The sequence below is a fragment of the Aptenodytes forsteri genome, unplaced genomic scaffold, assembly GCF_000699145.1.
Source record: "Aptenodytes forsteri isolate BGI_AS27 unplaced genomic scaffold, ASM69914v1 Scaffold185, whole genome shotgun sequence".
Classification (NCBI taxonomy): Eukaryota; Metazoa; Chordata; class Aves; order Sphenisciformes; family Spheniscidae; genus Aptenodytes; species Aptenodytes forsteri.
This window is the reverse complement of record NW_008796214.1, coordinates 535,099-554,243: the sequence shown is the minus strand read 5'-3', so window position 1 is coordinate 554,243 and position 19,145 is coordinate 535,099. Positions and strand designations below refer to the sequence as shown.

Below are 19,145 nucleotides of genomic sequence, written 5' to 3'. Positions count from 1 at the left end.
CGCTGTTAGCGGGGCCGCCGCTCGCCCGGCCGCGCGCTCCGCACAGCCCTGGCAACAGCCGAGCGCGCCGGAGAATAAGCATCTTCATAATGAGAAGTGAATGGCATCCGTCAGTCCCTTTAGAATAGGGCCCAGGCGTGTGCCTCCTCTCCTAGGAAGTTTGGCAGCCTATTCATTAACAAGAGTCATCAGGAGTTCAGCCCATAATAGGGAGGCAGCCCCAAACGCAGGCGGGCTAATGCTTGCGCTATCAGGAATGTGTTCTCCTGGGCTTAGGGAAAAGAGAGAGAAAAACTAAGCAAATAACGCTGTCAGCAGGTGCAAACTCTGAAATGCTATGTATTGATTTTCTTTCTTCAGGCTTCCACGGGAAGTTTATAAGAAGATTTATCACATATCAATCGTCCTCTGCTAGCATTAAAAGCAAAATTCTTTTTTTTTCTTTTTTACCACCATGCCTATAGGAACTTGCATGCAATTAAGATGCGCTTTGTTTATTCCCCTTGAGGTAGAACACTAGACTATCGCATCCTGTTTTTAAGTACCGCTTTACTCTGATATTTTTTTTTTTTAAATACTGTTTCAGAGTGTTTTTGTTAATGTAATGAAAGTCACAAATGGCACTTCAATATTAATTAGTAATGCTTTTCAATTTTAAATACCCTCACCTGCATTACGTTGTCACTGGTGTTATTCTCGCTGCTCCTAATTTCTAAATTTAAATTGGCCTTTGCTCCCACGTAACAGTCTTGCAGAGTTAGAATGCATTTCCCCATAACAGAAACGCAATGAGGATCTGAAAACTTTTGTTTTAAATGAGGAAACGGAGAATGAGATGTCATACTGGCTCCTGCGAGCGTTAATTCATAAAGTCATACGTGAGGTTCTTCAGCCCATTGTAGATTTGTTTCAGACGTTATCCTGTTATTGGAAGTGTATGATTCACCTTCTGAGAAAACAGAAGCTGCACACAAAAGGAAAAGATTTGCTTTCTCCGCTGTGAAAAGCTGCCGCAAGCAGGGGTCCTATTAAGACAGCTGGAAAGTTGCTTCAGCTTGTTACGCTTGTAAGTTTTATTGGTGACTGGTTTTTGATTACACATTTGAATGCTGTGTGTTCCAGGTTGCCGAGTTTTAATTAAAAGGCAATAGTCTTGATTTTAGATTGCTTTGTTGTCTGCATTATGCAGACTATAATGCATGCAAGTTGTGGGGTGTTTTTTTCCAATGTGCATCGTTTATTTAGGATACATAAGATTACACTTTCTAGCACCTGCCTTAAATATAAACTTCATGCTTTCAGGAGTTGTGTTTATTACGGTTAATTTAATTTAAGGAGTACAGTGATCAAATAAGTATGTGGGGGGGTTTCTCCTCTGTCCTGTAGCTTGTTTCTCCAATCTAATAATTTTTCTAGTCTGACAGGGTCATTGTAATAGGAAAATTGTGTACCAGGAACTTTCCATAATGCCACAGCTTGTCTGTTAAAGTTGGGTTTCAGTTTTAAAAAGCCTGCAGTCTGGGGGGTTTGTTTCTGCCCTCGGTAACTTTAGCAATCTGTTGGATCTACTGAGTCACTGCTTTTCCTTCATGAAGCTAAAAAGTATTACCCTTAATTTCAAGCCAGTAAGTGTGTTCACTCCTCGTTGCTCGCGTTCAGAACTGTTAAGCAGCACTGGGCAATTTTGGTCCCCTCTTTTCCGTGCCCATGTACAGCCTGGTTAGTGTTGCTGTGGATCTGAAGTGCTGGTGTTCGTGGACGTTGTGTAACAGCATTTAATTCTGCACACACATTTCCTTAACCTGGTCATTGCAGTTATGAAGAAAGAGCTCTGTATCTCGAAGCAATAATCCAGAACCATAAAGAAGTAATGACATTTGAGGATTTTGCCGCTCAGGTCTTTTCTCCCTCTCCCAGCTACTCCCTCGGTGGAACTGGTGAGTCTCTGCACGTTATTCTTCTTTAGCACTAAGAAGCACTTGAGCAGCAGATGTACACCTGTTTTTTGTAGATAAATGCTTGCAAATTTAAGAAGACCATTCTTCCCCTGAATCAACTAATGAATATCAAAAGGAATGATGACATTCATTTTAATTTGTTTTGCATCAGAGCTATTCACTCTGCTCCTTTCTTCAGCTATCCTGTTAACCCCCGAATCTAGCAAGGTTAATGAACTTTCTCTCAGTAATGTGCTCTGGTTCATTCAGGAGTGTGGGTTTCTTGCTGAGCTGGGAATATGTTGTTCAAAAGCTATGCCTGAATCGGTGCTTACTTATCGAAAAATAGTTCCTCACAGTAGAAGCCGTTGCTACTAATGCTAAACGGGGATTATGCTGCTGAGATACCAGGGTCAGGGATTAATGCAAAAGAAATGTAAGAACGGTGTTCTGTTAGAAAATCATAGCAGCGTGCAGTATGCTAACATTTCCCTTAAATATAGATGAGCAAATTTCAGGCTTCCTTCCAACACCTGGCCTGGAACCTGTTTGGTTTTTTTTTTAATATATGTATAGATATACGTATGTGAGTGCATGTGTATATGTATATACACACACATTAATGCTGATCATCATTCATCAGCCCTACCGAAAGATGAAAATGTAATGCTGACCTCTGTGAATTTATTCCTTATGTGCCCGATCGAGATTTTAAGTTAGCATGCAGTCAGTAAGATATGAACTGCTACTTTGCTGTTTTATTTGAGTTTAAATAAGCGTCTCCTGAAAGGAAGCTTTGACTCTGAAATGCAGATTTCTAGTACCCTCAAGATTTGTTTCTCCAGCCTCCAAAAAGTATATGGTCACCGTGTGTTGGACTCTCTAACAAAGATTCCTTAATCCCTTTTTTTACACTCATAGGGTGAAACTGGCACTTTCTTATTATCCCCTGCTACTCTTTCGGATTGTTTAATAGATTATTTCAAACCTATATAAACGTTGCAGGACATCTGCTCTATTTCTCTTTAGCCTGACTTGTTAGCAAGTATCTTCCATCTAAACTGAAAAATTGAAGGAAGAAATTAAATTTACTAAAATAAATCACTTACAAATAAAATCAGCCGTGCATCATTGTTTAACGTTACTGGCTCCAATCCTCGAGCTTTCAGAGCTTTGTTAGGAGATAAGAGGTATATGCATGTCCTTGCATTGGTCGCCAGTAGCAGCAGGCAGAAGGCTTTGGAGATAAGCAAGCTGGCAGAAGTAAAGGGGAACCGGTGCTATTTACATAATCGCGCCTCTGCTTCCTGGAGAGGCGTCAAGAAACACAGGGATGGCCTCTATTGATCTTTGTTGAACTGGAATACTAAACAACATTAGAAAAGCTTAAAACTTAAAGCTTTGATTAATGTTTTCTACATTAAAAAGTAGAACAGCTGTGAATTAAATTCTTTTATACACTCTGCCAAAAGCCTGAGACAAAAAAAATGTATCCGTTTCAATAGAAATGTAGATTTCATGCCCAGTGTTGTTAGCACTTTGAATCATTTATCTGTTGACGTATCAGCAAATAAAAATGTAGATATATTGATATATTTTAAATGCTTTGCTCTATGCATAATTGTATTTAGTTTTCACGTTCTTCTTACAGCACACAGTGATCTTACTATATATAAATTTAGTTCAACAAGCAAGGACAGATTCATTTGATAATACCGTAGTCATACTTTCTGAAGTCTGTGATATATTTTGTATGCCAAAAATATTTAAAATGTTTCCTAATATCTACTTAAGTTTTTCAGAACACTGTTAAATCATTAGTACCTGAATGCGCTTTTATGATTTCATTATTTTATTTTTTTTTTAAGAGTAAAACCTGCCACAGTCATGTCCTGATTTTCGGACTTCCGAACGCCAGAATTTATTTCATGCTCACAAAGAAACCGGAGGCCAGTCATGACTTCTGGCATGAAAATCTTTGCTTCAGAGAGTCTCCTCACGTTACCTACTGACTTACTTGCATATTTAGTCGAATATTACCAAGAGCTGTGTCAGTCGTTGCCATTAGGATGTATTTTCCATCAAATGCCATCCTGGCAATCAGCAAGGAGGCTGAATGTAAGCCTCCTAACTCCCCCCGCCGCTCGGGCGAGTCCCCGTCCCACGAGCAGGGAGCCTTGTGCGGAGCTGCGTACGGATCACGAGCATCTGCCTCAGCCTTGCCTGTTTCCATGTTTATTGTGGTTTAGTTTGGCGGGGTACTACAAATGTACCGGCAGCATCCGGGAATAAATAAAGAACCAGCTCGGGTGCAATTTGACTAAGTTTGCAGCCATCTCTTCATCCCTGTTAATGATTAGAAAGGGATGAAAAACTATTCTGGAGCCGCCAGTTCCCCTGTCGGTGTGGGCACAGCCGGGGGCAAGCAGGACGGTCTCGGGCTGTGAACAGCAGCAGCTCTGCGTTTTCCAGCGTGCAGCCTGTTCCCTCATGCCGCGGGCAGTTAGACCTCCTCCAAGCGTAGATTCACCTGTCCTATGCCTGCAAAATCAGCTGTCTGCCACTTAAGAAATATGGATGGCATTTTTCTTCATGTAAAAGGGGAATTTCTATTCTGAAACAGAAAAAATGAATCACGGAGCAATAAATGTATGGAGCTGACACAGGTCTGTGTTTCCCCTTGTCAAGTAACAAGCCAGCTGATGCTACTAACCCTGCCTTGCTTAAACTTCTCAGGTAAATTTAAGATTAATTCTCCTCTGATCTTATTCTTAATACCACCTAATTGTAATCCTGTCATAGCTGTGTATACATGTGCACAATAGAAAGGGTCAATGAGTAAGTACGTTTTTTATTAAAATTAAGATTGTTTTTAGTAGTTAACACAGTATAAGAAGCAAATCAAGACCATTAAATGAATCGAATATGTAGCTGTTAATGACACACGTTATTGGTGTATTATTAACTATGATCTATTTATTTGAACTAAATGTTTTTATGTTTTCTGACACTGCCTCTAGGGATGCTTCCCTAGATTCAGATGGGATGTGGGTTTCTTGAAGTATGCCCTGGCTTAGTCTCCCATATCACAAATAGTCTTGCAGGTGCTACATTTTATGCACGAAAATCGTCCAATTGACCTCCTTTGCTGTTTTCAGAAGTAGAGCCTTAAACTCCCTGTATGTATCATAGACAGCCCTGTATATCTTAAACGTTGAAAATGCAGCCTGGTAGGCAGAATGGACATCCCTGAACTCATTTAGGGGATGTGCAGATTAGGAACAAAAGATGAGAATACGGTCCTTTGTTGTTAAACTGGTACATTACATGCTGTATTTTAATTAGGCTCGGTATGAGAGTCAGCCCAGGAAATCCTCAGTAATCCAACACTATTGAATTATTCTTATCCTTTCCCTCTGCAGATTTCTCTCATTTTAGAGGACGGGGTTTTAAGCTGCTATCTTTTTCTGTTCTTGCTCCCTCAGCCAAAAAGAAAAACAGTTATTCAACAAAATACTTGTGTGTTCTTTAAAAAAATCATAAAAATGAAACAGGCAGAAACAGATACAAAAGCATTCCAACTTTAATTACCTCTGCTGACTAAAAAGCGTTTGTTGTTTGTTTTTTCCATTTAAGATCAGAAGCCAGAATCGTGTTAACCCTTAGAAAATGGAAGGAGTCGGATATTCTAGAAAGGAAAAGAGATAACTTTTCCGCCAGAGAAAGATTTATATTTGAGGGTTTTATACTTACAAGGGTAGATTTCTACTTTCAAGAGAACCGACAAACCTGCTTTTCAGCAGTGTAGACTTGCAGTTAGTGCTTCAAAGGGTTAATTGAAATGGGCACACTTGACTGCTGAGAGGACTGATCTAATCACTGCCATATCCAAGTGCATCTGTTCACCATGAGGTCATTCTTGTGCATGCTAATGATTTGGAAAATAAAGCATAATGCTTGACGTTATCAGAAAGGATATAGTGTAAATCTTCGCTTTTTTAGTTGCTAATAGCTATTGTGGAATGAAACGGCAGGCAAAAGCATCTCGGATTATTGCTTTCCATTTTAATTTTTTTAAAGCATCGTTTTCAGTGGCGTGTCAGGAAAACTGTGCTGGAAAACTCTGACATGTGGTATCTGTTGATAAATGGATTCTTTAATGAATATTATAGCATTGCCCAGGAGCAACACTTGAGTTGAGGAACTATAGACGTTTGCAGCATTCCCTGGTTTTAAAGCCTTGGAAGCCATGCCTGCTTATTTACATAAAACTGAGATTTTGCAGCCTTTTTTGTTGAAAAGGTGACACATGCTTTTCTTTTGTCTCCAGACTTTTACATGAATAAATTTCTTGTAGAAAATACTTGAATGTACAACAAACAAGATTTGGTTTATTTTAAAACATTTTTTGCTAGGTGCTGAGCTTTATCTTTCCCACTTTAAAGCAAAAGGAATATTTCAAATGTAATTTTAAAATATATTTTTGACAGAAACAAACCCCAAGTAACTGTTGTCTTAAACAGACTTATATTCTTTTTAATGCTAACTGAGCAATGATTCATTTTGGTTTTGTTTGGTTTGGTTTTTCTGGGTTTTTTTACTTCTTTGTCTGTTCTTTTTCCTTGAAAATCTGTAGGATGTTTTGCGAGTTCTGTGTGCCAGGTGGAATAAAAGTCTCTCCAGGTTCCGTATAATATTTTGCATATTTTTAGGGAAGCCGGATGGAGCTGAATATTTAAAAAATACACATCTGAAAAGGAGTAGCTGTGCCATGATATTACAGCATAAGCAGCACATGCCAAGTGTTGGGTTTGATCAATATGACAGTGTTGCCCGAAACTGAAAAATTAGTTTCTAGTAAGTGGGACTTAGAAAATTCCAGACTAACCCTGGCAGCTAGGAGCGCACTGCTCAGCTGTTTCCACTGTGAGAAGAGGCGGTGCTGAAATCATCTGGCAATTGTTACCGGCCGGACGGGGACGCTGCTGTGGAGCTACACACGGCGCTTTGACGCGGGCTCGAACCTCTGTGCCGAATCCTTCCTTTTCCAGTACAGGCGTTGCCCTCAAATGTGGAAGGAAGCACGAGAAGTTAAGTCATTAGCACAGAGCTCATTACGAGGTCTGCATAAACTTAGTTCTCAGTAGGTGAGAAGGAAAATGTGCAATCATAGGTGCCAGACTTTGCAATTGTAGAGGTTGTCCAGGCAGTAAACAAAGAGGAAAAGCTTAGGGAGGTGGAGCAGGGGAGTGGGAAGAGTTACCAAAGGAGGCAAGACTCAAAGTGGTTGGGTTTTTTTTTCCCCTTCCCCCTGAAGAGTATTCAGGAGGAGGTACAGGGACCTGGCCTGCTTCCTCTCTCTATTTAATCCATATAGTTCTTGCAGCTGATCTTCGGCAAACTAGAGCATCTTTCACTGCTGGGTTAGCAGCCTATCCCAGCCAGCTGCTCGGGCTGCCTTCGGAGGGATCCTGAAGCTGCACAAGCAGATTCAGGAGGGGCTCCTTACCGCTGTGGTCGTGGTTATCGGTGATCTGTGTGTGGCTTTCCTGCCCCTCTTCCACAGAGCTACCGCCTGCCTGGACTTTCTCGCCACCACAGGAACATGCAGTGCCCGGCAACTGAACGCTGCGCTGGGGCGGCTTTCAGCACCGTACTGTCGCGTGCGTGTAACTCCTAACTTGTACTTGTCGGCAGGAATGGCAGTTTCATAACCATCTCCGTCACTGCCAGCCTCAAAACCCTTGGCTCAGAAATACGGAGGTCTCCAATCACTGTGTTCCCTCCATGGTAGCTACCAGCTCACCTAAGAACTCGCTGAGGCTCTGTCTGCATCTCAGTATTGCGAAGAAGCAGAGCCCGGTGGCGGATGGTCCTTTCCTGCTTGGTGAAATTGTCTCTTGGCCCATGGTAGCTGCTTGATAGCAGAGAATGAAAAGGTGCCAAATGAAATTTTCAATTGAATCAAGCATAATTACCTGATTTAATGAAGGAGGAAAGTCAGGCTGTTCTGCAGAAACCCAAAATTTACCCTTTCTCCCCAGAGATGCCTTTCAGCGAGACACACGGAATAAATCCATTTCATATTTTCCATTACCTCCTTCCTTCCTTCGCACTTAGGGAAACCTGCATGAGCGTATTCAAATAACATGACAGAGCAATTCTGATGCGCTTTCTGGATCTTTTAATGGCGAAACTGAGAAATCACAGTGATTTCTCTGATGACACATGGATGCAATAAACAAAATCATAATTTTGTTGAATGATGAAGCAATGACCGAGTGGAAGTGCATCCCTCCTCCCACAGGAGCATTTGTTAGGGTCGCAAAGACAACACTAGAAATCAGAAGCACCGTTTTTCCTCTTTCGGACTCAGGCAGTGAGTGAAAATCGTTTCCAGGCTGTGGTGTCTTCCTTAATTCATTAATCTACTCATGCATTTAGCAGTCTGAAGAGTTTAAACACCTTGCGGGTAGTTATATGCTAAGGAATAAAAAGGAAGCTCCTGCATCCTCAATACACCATGGGACTGCTCCCGTGCCTTGGTCAGACCCTTTATGTTTTTAAAAGGTCGAAGGTTATGCATGTTGACAGTATGATAGTTTGCATTTTTTCACGGAAGAGAAATACTTTCTTGAATTAGTAAAATTCTTAGCATCCCTGTAAGGGTTAGAATCGGTCTATTAAATAGGGCAAAGTCGTAGTAAATACCATGAATCGTTAGGTGGCATCAGCTCCGTACCCCCTATAGTTCCTCTGACTTGAGCAGTCTGATGTAAATTTACACCAGGATGAGCAGGCCTGCTTCAGAAGTGTACAAATCTGTGCAGAATGGTGAGGAAGTCGCATCATTACTTTGTAGCTCCCTGCAAAGCAGTTGCAGACTGCTTTGGGTGCCAGGGCAGTTTTTCCCTTTGCCCACCACCTATGAGGGCATACAGCCTGGACCTATCCCCCAAGGCTGTGTAGGTGCTGGGGTTGCTTCTCCCTCAAGCCCAGCATAACCTCAGGATCTACAGCGGAGAGGGTGCGAGAGCAACATCAGGGCTCTCAGCCTGGGCCCTTTCTTTTTTCCATTTAATTGATTGTCTCAGAGGGAGCTCTCCCAGCTACAATCTCCAGGAGAGGAGATGGCAAGGGAAGGCTTCCTCCCTAGCAATCAGCGCTGGGATGGGAAAAAATATTAGTTTGACGGGCCTCTCTCTTCTGCCGGGTGACAGCTCCAGCTGCTCGAGCTGTCAGCTTGCGAGAAAGCTCCAGGCAATGTGGCCCCTTTGCATTTTTCCTCTGCACTGACGCATGTCAGCCCTGCAGCCACGGCGGAGGAGAGAGCCCGTGCAGTGCTGTCCTGCCCGCCGCAGGCTGCTGGCGCCCGGGCGGGAGGCTTTGGGCGGTGGTTTAAGGCTGCGCTACGTGTTATATGCCTGCATGCAAAGGAGAAATAACCACTAACGCTTGCTGTGGTCCCTCTGGCTGCCTGACCAGTGCAGAACTAATTAGCGGCTGCTCCAAGTCACGACTAATTAGAATTTTGATGTGTACATTTGGGGTTTATTTCCAAACCTCTAAAACAATCAAGGCTGGGTATGTGATGGTGTCAAGCACTCATCACCTGTGCTGGGAGCTGTGAGTGCTTTTTTTTAAGGTTGTTTCCACCCTTGATTAACCTGTAGTTTCAGCTTCTTACTGCTTCAGTTACAGCTTTTCAAGGTACTACTTTTTTTTATTTTTCATAACCAAACAACAGTGGAGCAAACCTCCTCATTTACCAATGTTTCGGCTGTTGCAGCGCCTCACTTAGGGTCCGATCTGGTCAGGGGAAGCAGGTACAAAAACGGCCCTTGACTTCTGCTGGCCCTGCAAGCGCAGCCTGACCTCTGTGGCGCTGGCTCTCCAGCGCAGGCAGGGCTGAGCTGTCCCCCCGACGCCTTCCAAAGAGCAGCCTTCATCCCCCTCCGGCCTGAGGCTGTGCTGCTGGTGCAGGTTTGGGACAGTCAGCTCGAACATCCTTCTTTCTTCTGCAGCATTTTCGTGGGTTTGGGGGGAAAAGGGACTGTGTAAATTCAGCTGATAGAAAGAATCTCCAAATACAACGGACAAGTGATGTTTCGTGCCATTGCCCAGCTGCCAGCCTTCGGTGGCTTCCAGCCAGAACACCCGCCTGTTCTTCCAGGGGATCCCCTCTGTCGCTGCTGAGGTCAAACCACATAGCCTTTGGGGTTTGCTCAAAGACGTAAGAAAAATGAAAGATCTCAATGCAGCTTTAACACAGCTGTCACTCGTTACAAAATATGAAATATTTTAACAGCTTATACCAAACACGACAAGGCACCAAAGGGCCACGTGATGTAAATGCAGTTCCAATCATTTGATCTCCTGCATCCTTAATGCAGTTGGTTGTTGTATCTGCATTTCAGACCATTGAACGTGTGTGTGTTTGCATAAACACAGCCACTGCTTTTATTTAATGATAATTTCTTCAAAATACACTCCCCTGAACATGCAGGCTCAGGATGCTGCTCGTATTGTATTTTCAGCCTGTCCTTGTGAGTGGAAAGCAGAGCATGTCAAAATGCTAAGCGGATTTACTGGTATGATTCTCTCTGGAATTTTATTACCTTCACATTTACTGGGAAAGAAAACAAAGATTTCCACAGACCTGTCATGGCTGATAGGTCAATTGGGGGGGGATAGGTCATGGCCTGTGTGAAAACTTCATGGGTCTTCTCAATTACAAAGCTTCAAAATCCTTAATGATCACACATGATATGTAATCCGTTTTTACATACTTGAGTTACACATTAAGACCCACCTTTCTTGTCTTTTTCTCATACGATAGAAACGTTTACCAAGTAAGAGCAATAGCCTCGTGCTTAGTTTGTCAAATCAGTTCCTCCCAGATTAGCAAGGGCAATAAGGGAAAAGGAAAACGCCATCGCAGTGCTGCGGGGTGCTGCTTTTCCACCGTGCACTAAGGGGGTGGGTGGCCACAGCCACACTCAAGGAGGAGTTCGTTAGGTGTCGCTTGCCCCTCGCTAACAACGGTTGGGTCTGGAGCAGCGCCCGGCTTCAGAGAGAGCGCAGAATAATTCTGCAGAGATCATGTCAAAAAAATGAACCTAGTTTCAGGATTCTGTAGTAGCCCTTTAAACGTGTGCGTGAACATGGTTAAAGGCTCGAAGGGTTTTCCTACTTGCACATGGGGATGGGGATGGGGGTGAGGGAAGGGCAGGTGCAGGAGAAATAGCAGTAGCCTACCGCCTAGTTTTATCAAATACTTTCTGTGGGAAATCTTCACAGCAGTGAGTCGCTGTCTCTTTCATTAAATTTTCAGTAGCGTTATAATACACAAATTATACCCTTTTTGTTGTTGTAGTTCTTAAAAGCAAACTCAGCAGCTTTGCAGCACATCAGTAAGGATCCCGTATCTTGTAAAGCTGTGTGAGGTACCTGCTGTACTCATTAAATGCTGTTGCTGAACACATTGTCAACTTGAAAAGATGATTTTCAACCACAGAAACACTGTGGCCTTATGGCGGGTTGGTTGGTTTGGGGGGGGAGGAAAAAAAACCTCTAGTGTTACTGCACCAGTGAGGGAGCTAACAGAGAAGATGCGTTTAGTTTCGGTTTTCTGCATGTGGTGTCCCTGAGGAGGGTTCAGCCAGTTTTGGTGAGGAGTTGGACCCCCCAGTAGTGCAGCTGCACGATGACAGCGCTGTATTGCTCTTGCCCTGGCAGAGGTCCTGCCCGTTTTCTCCATAGGAAGTCCAAGAAGATGTTTCGCCATCATCAGTACCAATATTGCTGTGCTTTGCATATGCTGAAGAGTGGGGAGAGGGAGTTACTTTGCTTTCGGGAGCGTTCATTGCTTCACAAGAAGAGAAACTGCTAAAAGATCTTTTTTTCCTAGAGCACATGCCCTGGTGGTGTATGAGAAACCAGATTTGTTCTGTTCAGTAGATTTAAAATAAAATAAGCTATCTATCTCTAGCTTTCCAAAAGGTAACTCTTCATTTAAAGTGTATTTTTATCTGTATTACTAACTGAATTTTTAATCCCCTCCTGCAAGGAACATATTTTAAAAGCTTAAGCCTTCATCACCGTAAAGCATTTGTACCTGTAAGGGACGGCAGAGGCATCTGATCCGTCATTCACGTGCGTCTTATTTGCGTGCAGGAGTACGACTGCCCATGATGTGCTTTTGCATATGCAAGTGACTTTCCGTTCGTGTGGCCCAATTATACGTATGTGGTTCACTTTCTGGATTTTTTTAACCTGCCCACAGTGTAATAGTGGTTTAGGTTTGAAATTGTATGACCACTAACAGCGTTGGAAGTGTAGCTGAAGTAAGAGGCTGCTGAAGTCCCACGATACTGTATTGGCAAGTTTGGCAAAAGTTGAAGGGAGATGATCATTCGTTCCAATTTTTGCCAACATTTCCTTCCTCTAGTTTTTCAATCAACAGACCAACAGGGGCAAGGAAAAAGCCTGTGGGTACCCATTTCTCTCCAGGTCCCTAAGGGTATTGAGGTGAACTTTCTATCATGAGTTGCCCTTACAACTGGTGCCCACTGTGTGCCGAGTTTGCCATGACGCCCGTGGCCAGTTTCCACTGTGCTGGGCGCCTGCGAGCAGCCGGCCTGACCTTCACACGAGCGCGACGGGTGTACTGTTCCTGTATTTATATGATTTTGTGTTCTCTCCCTTTAGATTAGAATATGTAATGGTCTCGTTACGGTAATTGCTGCAGGTAAGAGCGATGCTTCCCACAGGCCCCGCTGCTGCTGGCGTTGTGCTCCATCACTAACAGCTCTCCTCCTCCTCCTCTTCCTCCTCCTGTGCTCAGTGCGCAGCTGCGGTGGCTCTGGGGCTCTCCGGGTCTGTCTCTGCCTGTCCCTGTCGCCACTGCCCCATCTCCTCCCGCTCTCCGCACACCGAGCCCTGTGGGGTGCCCACTGCCCCCCAGCCCGCCCAGGCAGCTGCTGCTCCCTCCGGCTGCTGCCGGGCACAGCCGATGCCGGCACCTGCCGCGGTGGGAAGCGTTTTGGTCACAGCTGGGTGTTTGTGGCCAGGGCACCGTGGGACGGGATCAGGGACGGGGCAGCCACCGGCAATATGCTGGGTGCAACCCCTGGCCCACTGGTGGCGAGCGTCCGTGGGAGCTGCATGGCGTCACCTCCGTGCCGGTGCTCACCCGGAAACCAGCGCGACTTGCAGGATAGTTGCGGTGCAGCTTTTGGTGGGTTTTTTCCCCCTTTTTGCAAATTTCACATTTGGCTGAGTTGTAAATTTTAAGCACTCTGCTGGTCCACCTGTGAGTCAGAAACTAGTATTTTTTATTTACTACACCATTGCAGAGCTGCGTAATTTCACGTTGCCTGTGCACCCTCCGAAACAAACACACCAAGAGAGGGAAAAAACCCCTCCTCCACATCACTGCAAAAAGAAAAAGAACTAAGCCTCTCACGAGCACCTTAACATCAATACGACGCTGGTTTTCCCGGGCGCATGCCGGCGGGTGTGCGCAGCCCTGCTTCTCTCCCTAGCGCAGCTGAGCGAGTGGAGCCTCGTCTCTGAGCAAAGTTGCAGGCTCCCCTTGCAAGACGGCCAAGTAATTAGAGTTCGTGCCAGACAGCTTGCAAGTGGAATTATAATATTTGTATGAAAGCCTTTATCTTTTGTGGTTATTACTTGCTCACTCTGCAGCTGCTGTCTCCCTATCAATCAAGGCAGTTTCGGGGGAGCTTCAAGGTTGATTGCATAGCTAAGGACTCGCCAGAAGAAAGTTCGGACTGAAGGAATGTGCCGGCTCCTGAGGCGGGCGGATGCTGTGGGTGCTCCAGGAGCGAGGTGTGCCTGGCCTGCACCCCCGCCTGCCGCAGCCGCCCTGCTTTTCATATGCGCAGGCGATGCATTGTTCAGCGCTTGCATGAATATTGCTTGAACTTGTCCATTTGGTGAAAACTGTATTATTTTGACCATCTGCCATTCTGCTTAACTGCAGGAATGTAAAGTACGACACCTCCCTCACAGCCCTTCCCTCCCCCACGCTTTTCTCCCCGCGAACAGCACCGCAGGTTTTGTTTTTAATCCAAAACTGACAGCTCCACATTTTTTACAGAAAATGCCTTTACACGCTAAGTCACATTTTTCACCTTTTTTTAATGCGATATTTCCCCTTCAGTCAATTGTCTTGAAGTATAAATCTGGTAAGTAAAGATTGTCTTTGAAATGCAAACGCTGGTTTGCAAACTGGCTAAGGGATTTCAAGAGGTACTTTGGGTTTAGCTGCAACCAGACCTCAGCATTGTTCACTGCTTTGAGTCATTAAAATATCTAGAGTTAGCTAAAGCATGAGGACAAAGTTTTAACCCTTGTGAGGAAACAGAACACGATGCTGCCTGTGCCCAACAAACTCCATGGAGTTCCCAAGCATTACTCCCGAGAAGTAACAGGATCAATGCAAGCTGTTAAAATGCACAGAGTGAGGCTGCTGCAATGCCTAGTGATGGGGTGAGATAGGTTGTGTGTTGGCATGAGGTTTAAAATACCCCGAATCACTCGAGCCGGGTGTTGAAAACGCAGCTGAGTCAACTTGGGTCTTTGTCCTTAGAAGGTGGATCGAGTCCCAGGCGCTTTACTGCCTGCAGAGCCCTGCGGCCGAGACCTTGCCCACGGATGTCCTGTCTGCCTTGCTGAACCACAAAAATTTCCTGACGTGTTTCACAAGGGCAAGGCTCGCCCTGGTCATGAGTGAGGTTGTCCCTGCTCACCGCTGCCCGATGGGCAGCTCAACCATCGGCAGCTTCAGCCAAGGCACTAGCTGCGTTTTGGTGCATTTTCCGCACGTTTGAGAATCACCTGGGCTAATACAGTTGAAGGGAGTATTAAAGATACCCCTGTAATTGTCAATCACATAAACTAACAGCAAATAAAGGCACAGCCTGAAAATGTAGCTTATTGTTGAATGGGAAATAGGTTTGTGCTGCAAAATACAACCATCAGTCTGGAGTTGAGAGGTGGTCGCACAGCTGCTGAGACTGGCCCCGGCCTTCGGTGTGGGCTCGGAGCCTTCCTCCGTTCTCCCCACGGCCTCGCAAGCACCTGGGTGCGAGGCTGTTCCTCCATCCCGCCTCTAATAAAACCCCTTGTGTTAAGACTTAGAGAAAGAACTGTAACGTGGTTTAAAAATACTGTACCCCAAGGGAGCTGATGAAATGACATTCACACCGGGAAATGCCTTGGGACAGGTCAGAACCCCAGCAGCAAGAGCAGGGCTGGGTTGCAGCATGCGTGTTTGTATTCCTCAGAGCACCATTACAGTCGCGCAGGGGAGAGGCAGGAGCTGCACACGCGCACGCACCTCAGTTTATTCATTTATTTCTTAGTTTAATAGCTGTATCCTCATCTGTTCTCATTCAGACAACCTATTTAGTCCTGGCCCCTAGTCGTAATCGCCTGTGGGGAATAATTGAGATGTAACTTACATGTTGTTGAACAACAAAGCGTAAACACATGTAGACACCGCTACAGCCATCCAGGTTCCCCAGCCCACAAATAAAGTTCTTGAATGGTGGCCGTGAGTGCACCGATAACGATGGGTACTTAGTGTCCTGTTTAAGTAGTGGAACTAATTAGAAAAAAATTGGGATTCTTTGTTTTTTTAATCAGAGGCTAAGACGCCTTCCAGGTAGAGTTTCATGAAGGCGTTCACGCTATGGAAACTCATTTCCAGCTCTCCGTAGTAGATTAAATACAGAAGAGCTGTTTACTGACACACAGCAAAAAAAAATTTATATAACACACACTTGAAAGGAACATTTTTCGAGTTCCATTATGTGGGTTTTGCTGGCGCTTTGAGCGAGCAGGATTGGTGCATCTGCTCCTCCGGTGCGGGGCCGCTGCGGTGCCTCGCAGCGCCAGGCTGCGGGCAGCTGCTGGAGCCGTCGGCGCCTGCAGGGTCTGCGTGAACCGGCGCGCCTGGCCCGAAAGGGGCTGCTGCCGGGGGGGCTCTCGCACGCTTGCCTGGGCGCTGCCGACCGCTCTCGGCCTGGCCGCTCCTCACTTTTTCTGGAAGCTGGCAAAGAGAAATTCCTTATTTCTCCAGGAGAGCACAGTATGGCAGTTCCTCAGCTGCCTGGGCCAAATTTCTGCTATAAATGTCAAGTTCGCCTGAGTGATAGCCAAGATTAATTTGGAAGAGGAAGTGGAGAGGGGCTGCATTTTGCCAAGCAGTTATTCTGATGCAAAGACAGGCAGGTTGTTTCTTTCCTTACGTTATTTTTTCTCTGCCCGTTGTGTTTTCCAGGCTGCCTCACCACAAGCGCAAGCGCTGACCTTACTGTCACCATAGGAATAGAGTTAGCAGACCAGACCTCGCCCACATTACCACGTGCCTCGAAGAGCAGAGTCTCTGGGAAGCTTCGCCGCTCCGCCAGTGCTCTCAGCAAGTCTTCCAACTGAGGCGCTGCGGGAGCGGCACTCCAGCGGAGGGAACCCAAGAGACCTTAAAACAGATAAATTATTTACTCCGTCTATAGAACCTGCAATTTTGGATGAGCACATGTTGAAGGGGATGGGCAAGGGGTTTGCTCTGTAAAATTGCAGTTCTCGTGTTCAGGCAGACATGGCCGATGATCAGGTATCACCTGCATCATCGTCATGCATTTCACTTGATTGTTTCCGTCACAAAGAGAACGAGGGTGATGGGAGCTCTCACCGCTGGTGTCGCGTGGGGCTGATGGCAGCGCACACTTCTCCTCCCCGAGCACCTGTGCACAAGTACTGGTGTTGCAGCAAGAGGACACGAACCAGTACTGAAACCAGTTATTTAATGCAACTTTAGAGCATTGCTTTTAGTCATTCCGGTCAACACTTAATTGTGCGTTAGGGAATTTTGTCTAAATAGAGGTTTTCATATGACTAGCCACGTAACAAATGTTCCCCTCCTCTGGAGTGCGGGTGAATGATGGAGGTGCTTTCCAGCCCGTGGTCAGCCTCTGCTCCCCTTCTGTCATCTGTGCTCATCCAGCACCAGTTTTGTGCGTGTAGCTAAGAATTAGTAATCATCAAAGAGGTCATTTACCCGAAATTCAGGAGGGTACTGCCAGTTTCACAAAGTGGCAGCACCTGCGTTAAAATCTGTTTAATCATGGCATCTTGATCAAGGTCATACGTCACTACCTGTTGTGTAAAATCCCGAAGCCAAAGGTGCTCCACCCGCTGCTCGGTCGTGCCCAGTCCAGCACAGCAGAGCAGAGGACCGGGCTCCTCTCCTTAGTGCCCATCAGGTGCCCGCCTGCAGCAGAGGTGTGATGACTGGGGCGGCAGCATCCAGTGCAGGCGTGAGGTACCCGTTAGCGCTACTGCGCCAGCTGGGTTCAACCATTTACCTTCACGTCTTTGCATTTATTTTAGACAGAAGTCCTCTCTCCGCACTGGCTTTGGCTTCGGGATTGCTGTGTCATTTGCAATAGTGCATGTGATGGCTGCGTACTGTGAACTACTCACTAGAAAAATAAAAATAACCAAATTCCTTTTTGAAGAGCAAATGCCGCACGTTTGCCACGACTACTTCTCACCACAGTTTGAATAATTAGACAGTACACCTCTTAGGTAACCACCTCACCTTGTCACAACATCAGGGCAATAGCCCGCACCCTGAAGCATCTCTAGTTAGAATAAAATAAATCTGAAGGCTTTTGAGGACGTGCAGCATCCTCTTGGCACTTTGTGTAGTGAGCAAATCTTGTATTTTCAATAGGAAGTGTGTTTCAGTCTACGTGTATCGTAGGTTTCTAGGGGTGTTGACTTTTTATAGCTGAAAGAACCCTGTATTATAAAAACAAAAGAAATCTGAGAGACATCCTGCAAGTACTCGGTGTGAATGAGGATGGCCAGACTGAAAGCAGAAATCCGTCGATGCTCCACCATGAAGGGACTTGTGAGAGACACCACGCGCAGCAGAACGCGAGCCTCCGCCCAACGACTGCTGCAGGACCCGCCAGCGGCCGACGCTGGGGCTGGGCACCACGTTCAGCCTGGGCTTCCCTGGCCCTCCCGGCGCGCGTGGACGAGAAGAGGAGATGGCTGTAAAGCAAATAGTATTGTGTGAACTTTTTTTTTTTTTTTTTGATGTTTTGAACATCGGTGTCTGCCCATTCTCAAGTGTTGTGTCAGACCCCCTCCCGCCTTCCTAACCCTCCTCAGGTCTGGTTCGCATTGTTGCTTTTTGTTCTGTTTTGGTTTGGTTTGCTACTTGGCATTCAAACGCACACCTCTAAACTTAACGTGCTTTGGTTTAAGTGAAGGGGATTTGGTTTTCGGTGAAGCAAAAGGCACCATCGGGCCACCCTTTTTTTTTTGCACTTCTACTTAGGTGTTAATGTGAACGTCTCTGTTTGCCTGTCAGCGTCCAGCCCTGTGACCTCCCTGTAAATACGGGACACCGTTTTATAAATATTGCCAGTAACACTGAGGTAGCTCAGCGCTTTGCTATGGGCTCTGTGCAGTGGGTTATTTGGCCCGAGGGGCAGCCAGCTCAGCCCAAGGTGCCGCCGGGCGCCCTTGCTGCCCGGAGCAGGAGCTGGAGGCACTGAGCATGAACCTGGCTGGCACACCGGGACGTGGGTAACGCAGCCGTCCTGCTGGGAAGGAGCCTCATTTGCTAAGGGTTTTGACTGCCATTTTGATTTTCTGCCTCACATTTTGGTTTTGCTTTCTACTGATTGTGTGTCAGTAAAGGAAATTAGAAAATGAAATGTGTATTTTAATTTATTTTATTTTCAGGACTGGATAGGCGAGGCTGTCTTGTTCTTAGTTATCCAATAAATGGTCTGAAATAATTTCAAAGGCGTTCTTCTGAATAAAAGGAGACTTTTCTCATTAGAGCAATATATGTCTCTCATTCAGGGAGGAATTAAAACACGGATGAAAATAGCATTTTCCTGATGTCAAAAACCTAAAAATATTAATTTGTAAAAATTCAGCTGGTGTTTTGTACTATGAACTGGATAACAAAGCTGTTCTGTTACCCCTCACAAACTTAATAAATCTTAGCTCACAAGAAAAGTCTTAAAAAGAGCAATAAAAAGGTACGTACCGGCATGGTGTGTGCAGCGTCTGTGAGGCAGGAGGTGCCGCGGCCGGGCGGGCGCTCTGCCTTCCAACCGTCCGGTGACGCCGGCGGCCGGTGCCGCGCACAACCCC

At 45.5% G+C, this 19,145-nt stretch overlaps 1 protein-coding gene across 1 annotated transcript in view; it reads left to right on the top strand.

The window, feature by feature from the left end:
- The window catches only part of RALGAPA2 (Ral GTPase activating protein catalytic alpha subunit 2), a 143,512-nt gene extending 124,470 nt beyond the window's left edge, over positions 1 to 19,042 (top strand). Inside the window, exons 40-42 of the mRNA XM_019474419.1 lie at positions 1,816 to 1,937; positions 12,648 to 12,687; positions 16,246 to 19,042. Coding sequence (XP_019329964.1) covers positions 1,816 to 1,937; positions 12,648 to 12,652 — 127 coding nt within the window. The 3' untranslated portion in view covers positions 12,653 to 12,687; positions 16,246 to 19,042. The remainder of the gene's footprint in view (positions 1 to 1,815; positions 1,938 to 12,647; positions 12,688 to 16,245) is intronic.
- The last annotated feature ends 103 nt before the right edge of the window (positions 19,043 to 19,145 follow it).